The sequence below is a fragment of the Haplochromis burtoni genome, unplaced genomic scaffold (assembly GCF_018398535.1).
Source record: "Haplochromis burtoni strain Fernald_Lab_line unplaced genomic scaffold, NCSU_Asbu1 Contig_550, whole genome shotgun sequence".
NCBI lineage: Eukaryota > Metazoa > Chordata > Actinopteri > Cichliformes > Cichlidae > Haplochromis > Haplochromis burtoni.
The window spans coordinates 115194-121672 of NW_024582911.1; the positions used below are offsets into that span (position 1 = coordinate 115194).

The 6479-nt window shown below is 39.6% G+C and overlaps 2 protein-coding genes across 3 annotated transcripts in view; both read left to right on the plus strand.

Moving 5' to 3' along the window:
* The window catches only part of LOC121811822 (protein turtle homolog B-like), a 139514-nt gene that overhangs the window by 95528 nt on the left and 37507 nt on the right, over window positions 1–6479 (plus strand). The window contains exons 8-12 of the mRNA XM_042214338.1: window positions 2989–3131; window positions 3380–3520; window positions 3906–4022; window positions 4571–4721; window positions 5713–5824. Coding sequence (XP_042070272.1) covers window positions 2989–3131; window positions 3380–3520; window positions 3906–4022; window positions 4571–4721; window positions 5713–5824 — 664 coding nt within the window. The remainder of the gene's footprint in view (window positions 1–2988; window positions 3132–3379; window positions 3521–3905; window positions 4023–4570; window positions 4722–5712; window positions 5825–6479) is intronic.
* Window positions 1–6479, plus strand: part of LOC102311149 (paired box protein Pax-7) — a 182172-nt gene that overhangs the window by 2320 nt on the left and 173373 nt on the right. The window lies entirely within an intron of this gene.

A 6479-nucleotide genomic window follows, 5' to 3' on the forward strand; every position in this document is an offset into this window, starting at 1 on the left:
TGTGTGTGTGCGTGTGTGTGTGTGAGAGAGAGAGAGAGAGAACAGAGGTAGGCAACAGCAGTCACAAGAGGGAGGGAGCAGTGAGAGGAGAGGGGATTACATCATTGCTGTAGGACCACTTTTCTGTTTGACTGCAGAGGGCTCTCTCTTTTCTTTCTTTCCTCTTATTCTCACCTCATCCTTTTTTATCTCTCTCTATCAATCCTCAACCACTCTCCCTATTTATGTCATTATTCTTTTTCATGTCTTATTTGGTTTAAATCTCTCTCCTCAGCTGTCTGTGTCTTTCTCCCCGAAGCGTTTGCCAGGGAATAACTTCCCCCAAAGCATCTTATAGTGGGAACCAGCGTGTCGTGAGCGATAGGCTGTCTCAGAGCTATATTTAGAAACTTGACTGTGGTGCCAGTGGCAGTGCTGCTCTGGGCTCTTTGTGGCAGAATGACGGTCGGCCAGAGGTTTGGACTTTAGAGGACAACTACTGTAGTACAAAGTTGTTTTGGTGACACGTCTCTTTTTCTCCCTCTCTCACCTGTGTTCTTTCCCACGCTCAGCCTCACTCGCCCTTCTCTCCATCACTCTGCAGATAGCACTCCTCCCACTCACACCATCTCTCCTCCTTATCACCCAGTGCTTACTGTGAAGCTTTCCTCCCTGACCTCATTCAGACATTACACTATTCTCACCCCTTTACAATTCCAGATTGAATAAGTTTTGCTTCCGTTTCCCTCCATCAGTCATCCTTTCTGTCCCAAAGAAACCAAGGGGCTGAGCTTGTTCATCATAGCAAATCCCTATTATTTGAGAGTTAAAATTGAGAGGGGAAATCTGGAAGGATGTCTGCTAAAGTAGACACGATCAAATAACCTTGAACTAATCCGAGCTGCTCTGAATGATTGAATGAGGTAGTTTATGTGTCACATGATGTCACAGGAATTTGATTTTGTCTGTAACTAACTGTGACTACAAATACATTTGAAAATCACAACAACTTTCATCTGACTTAGTAATATTTAGGTAAGGTTTGAGACTATTTAAAGTTACTGGATACATTATAAGAAAAATGAACATATTAACATGTCATGCTGTTATGTTATTGCTTGAGCACAGAGGTTCAAGATTGTTTCAGGTATGTGGTGGCACCTGTATCACAATTAGCATGTAATTTGTTCAGTTCTCTGACGAGACGAGCAGTGACGATCATGTTGAATTAAGTCGTTAATGAAGGTGTAATGTTTTGAAACTGTGTGTGTGTGTGTAGCAAACATCTAGCGTAAAGTGACAAAAGCTTGTAAAACCTTGCTTTGGTTGCCAAACTGTTTTAGAATTTATCAAAGTTACCTTATAATTCAATACTTTTTTATGTTTCCGTGACCACTGAAAGAATATTGAAGCTCCATTCCTCATTCAGCCCAATAGGGGCTTCAAACTAACTGTTTAAATCTAGGTTAGTATCAAAGTACCTGACCTCTGAGAAGTCAGGTACTTTTTTCACTCATTTTCAGCCCAGTCCTTTTATCTGATCATTGTCAGAGAAATGTCTATTTGCTTGTTAAGCCATTTAACACTGACCTATGAACAATTTAAGGATAAAGAACGCAACTAATTCAATAAATATATTAGTTTTCTGTCTACACATAACAACCTATCAAAGATCTAACTTTTAATCGGATTTTTAAGCACTTTTTTATGTAAACATGCATAATTTCTTCCTATATTTTTAGCTAAATCTACATGAAATGCCAAAGTTAAGGCAATCATAAAATAGTATTGTTCCACCAAAAAGATGCTGTGTGGCATGTCCTTAAAAACCTTAAGAAAACTGCTCAAGTGAAGCACAAAGATAGTAACAGTCAATCTACAGCATAGGGACAGTGTCTGAAAGTGTCCTTAAGAATATTAAAAAATCCACCAAGGACCTGACACATGCCCCAAGAGCTACATCTGACCCTTTCGTTGATCCAGCTACTGATACCTCATCAGAAACGGTCTCAGGAGAAGGGTTGCTGTCAAGAAGCCATTCTTAAGAAAGGGAAAGGCTGAGGTATGTCAAATTACATAAGAACTGCACCGAAAATCAGTGGCAACAGGTTTTATGTTTATAAATTTTTGGCTCAAATTATTATCAGTTGGTACATTGAGTGTCACAACTATAAAACACAGTGGAGGAGCTGTCCTTTGGGGCTACATCTCAACCATATGCTGTAGCTGTAGCTTCTAAATAGTAAATAAGCAGAGGCAGATGCGATGGTAGTATGATTTTTCTCACCTTTGGAAGACGTGGACCTAACATAGCATATTTCCCCAAATTCCTAAAATGTACCTTTACACATCAGACAGTGTTATGAAGAGCAAAGACATCAACTACTTGTGATGGATGAATTAGCAAACAGACAGAATAGTAAACTTGTAATTTCCATGTACAGTCTGACATTTTGTCCAGCCTAATCAATTTCCATGGAAGATGCGATTTTGTGTAATTTAATCACTAGAAACCAATGCATCCATCTGAATCTAAAGTCATTTCAAGTCAACAGTGATGCCGTCCCTACATGTAACCTTTGACAGATTTGGAAAAAAGACAAGTAAAAGCATGTTATTAGTATTAATATTGTGTAGTAGATGTGCCTCAGGGGAGCTGACAACATCAAACGGCAGAAAATAGCAGATCGTACTGACATTCATTTTCCAAACAATACTTTTTAGGAAAAGAAAAGTTTTAGATTCTGAATATAATGAAGGTGCAGAGGTGTCTGACAATAACCAGGATTCACCAGACCAGATGTTCTTCATATACATAACTGGATTCATTTATTAATTTTATTTTATTTTGTCATTATTTCAATTATTTTGATGATGAGCCCACATTCTGTGAACAGTGCCCTCTCTGTTTCTCTGCACATCTACTAGAACAACTAACAGGCATTGCGCTGCCACAAAGTGATGGTTTAGCATGTGGGTTATTCTCTCTTTGTGTTTTTTTTTTACCAGATCCTGCCCGTGTGGTAAACATGCCATCAGTCATCTACGCAGCCATTGGTCTGCCTGGCTTCATTCGCTGTCCTGTAGATGCCAACCCTCCTGTAACTCTGGTTAAGTGGAAAAAAGATGGCCTCCCTCTGCGGATAGATAAGGTGAGCCAGCGCTTTGCTGCTTTTGTCCCTTTCTTCCACTTTTCCAAACCTTAGACTGGAAATGAATCCTTCATTCCTGCTGTTGTGATTACATTTTTCACATTGATTGTTTTACTTTAAGTGCACTTCTCTGTTTCTTACTCAAGAGAAGAGATTCAGGATTTTTTAAATCATATTTACTGACAACCATCACACTGGTAATCTGTCTACTCCTTCTTATCCGCTGAGCACAATTTCTCCATCCTTAGTACCCTGGTTGGAGTCAAATGGAAGACGGGAGCATCCGTGTGGCAGAGGTGACGGAGGACTCTCTTGGCACCTATACCTGCATGCCTTACAATGCCCTGGGTTCCATGGGATGGTCGCCTCCTGCTCCCCTGGTGCTAAAGGTACATATATTTAGGCCACATATGTGAATACTCAGCACTTCCCTCTTCTGGCATTTAAAGGTTTACTGATAGGACTTACTGAAGTCTGAAAGGTGTGGATTTGTTTTCTCATTTGCAGACAGTTTACCCTATATTGCGACATTTTTTATTTATTTGAAATACAGGAACTATTTAGAATGCTTCAGATTAAATGAATAATATACATAAACCTTTCCACTCTTTCCACTTTTTTGACAACTGCAACATGATGTTAATTTGCCCAGTTCAATAAATCTCACCCTGAATACGAAGGGCACAAGCATCCAACTGTCTCCAGGATTAAATGCAACTTCACTCATGTGTACTCTTCAGTGAAGACAGCTCTTCTCAATTTCTTTCTGGGCAGGACCCTCCCAAATTCTCAGTGGTTCCTGGAGGGGTGTACAGGCAGGAGGCTGGAAGAGAACTGGTCATCCCCTGTGAAGCAGAGGGAGACCCTTTTCCCAACATCACATGGAGGAAGGTAAAACCCCTTGCACATCATACATCCTCCCTACATGTGCACAGCCTGTCCACTGAATCTCATGTGTAAGGCAGCTCATTAGTCGGTGCTTCTTGTTGTGTTATGTCACATTCACTGTTTTCCACTGAGGAACCTTCATTTCTAAAATCACTGTCTGTAGTGGATGCTCCGATTTTAATTTCACTGTACTGTATGTCATTGTAGCATTTTTAATCACATTTTAATGATGTCTATAAAAAATGCAATCAGGGAACATATTAGATTCTCTCAATTCTTTTCTTAATCATGGGGTGTGTTTAATCCTGCTTACTGACTACTGTATGATTAGCTATTGTTTCTGACTCTCATTTACTGAACACACATTTTATCATTTTGTATTGTTGCAGATGTCAGATGGTAGGTTGGGCTTTTTAGTAGCTGTTAAACTACTGGTTGTTTTTGGGGTTTTTTTTTTAAGTGTACATTTTGTATGACACATGCCAATGCACTGTTTTCTTTATCTTTTGCATTGGCTGGCTCTATCTTTCCATGCTCCGGGTGGATTGCAGGTAGGGAAGCCCAGTAAAAGCAAGCACAATGTTCTGCCCCGAGGCAGCTTACAGTTGAAGTCACTCACAAAGGAGGACCATGGGGAGTGGGAGTGTGTCGCCACCAATGTTGCCACGAGCATCACTGCCAGCACGCACGTCCAAGTCATAGGTACCTGAATACATAAATGCACAAACACATATAGATATGTAGACGCACACGTACAAATATCAAATTCTCTTTCTTTAGCAACTATAGTGTTAGCTGTAGACCAAGGCCTCTTTCCCCAGCAGCTTCTAATTTCTTACTGCCAAACTTTTAATTTTATGTTGCAGATTAAGATTAGTTGGCAATATTGTAGCAACTCTGAAGGAAAAGACAAAAAATGGTTATTTAGAGCCAGAACTGACTACATTTAAATTGATGGTAGAGGGGAGGGAGGGTTGATCTAACTGATTATTAGAATACTAAATGCTAAGTTACTAGCTAACTGTAGCTAACTAGCTTAGAAAGTAACATTTTGTTATGTGTTAGAGATTCTTGAACTGTTGGTTGAAATCTATAATTAATAACTAGAAAATGCATTTTCTGAAGAAACTGCTGTGTGAATGCTAACCTCAACTCATTTCATTGCTGTTTTTCAATTCGGAGCTTATAGTTGCAATTCTCACACGTCTTTACAAAAGACGCAGGGGAACTTTTTCTTTAAACGATGCAATACAGAGCAACAAAATGACACACTTCTGAACTGTTTTGCTCAGTAATTAGTTATAACTTGTCAAATTCCAAGTGAAGTCATTGGTCTTGTTTGCCTTGGCCTATTTGTCTTGGCCTTTGTTCTTGCTGACCACTGTGCCTCATTTATGGATGTAAGCCAGTCAAATCAGCTGAATACAATGGCTGTATCTCACTGGCTCCAAATTATTTTCCTGTTTTTTTGGCTCAAGTATAACAAGTAAACAATGCAAACAATGCAAAAAAAAAATAAAATACATTGAGCCATTTTACTGGTAGTATTTACTATGCAGGTAAAATTTTACATTACTGGACCCAACTCAGCTCACAATAAGTTTGTTTGACAGGTAAAATAAATGTAGGGTACCACAGCAGGGCAACTCGGTGACTAATGTGCCCTTTTAAAAATTGCTTTCCCTCTCTGCAGGCACAAGCCCCCACGCCCCCACCAATGTCCATGTGGCTGCGTTCTCCACTTTGGCCAATGTGTCTTGGGAAGCAGGATATAATGGAGGTTTCCAGCAGACATTCTCAGTCTGGTATGGCCATGTGTGAGTCATCCTAGCATGCTTTGCTTCCTGCTTTTTCTTCTTCCAATGTGTCCTCTGTTATTTCTGAAAATGTCTTTTCCAGGGTTGTGTTCAGAACAGTTGTGAAAACGTAGAGATGGAAAATACATGGAGTTCCAGTGTCTGTGAGTTTTCATCTCTGCTCTTGGAGTTTTCTTGAGGAACGCAATAAAAACAATAACAAAAAATACAGCAACTAAACTGAACTCAACCCAGACTTCTCTGTTCTGCTGCTGCTGCTGCTGCTGCTGCTTTGCCACTGCTTGACTAGGGAAAAGGCCTGGGTTAAAAATATGTGTTCAGTCTCACAAGATTTTAGCCATGGCAGGTACTGTTACATTTTGAATCACAATAATTTCTTTTCTTATATTCTTATATTTTCTTACATCTGAGATGTCCAAAATGTATAATGCAGTACAAAGTGAGTTGATGATGTGCTGCTAATCCTGGGTTGTTAAAGTCTACATGTTAAAGTCTATGGTGTTTAAACTTCTTCAGGGAACATGTGGTACTATTTTAACCCAGGTCTGCAAGGGAACCATTTGCATTTTGGATGATCGATGTGAACACTGTGTAGTTATTAGATGTCAAAGAAACTCCGGTAGACTGAAGTAGATTTTTTTTT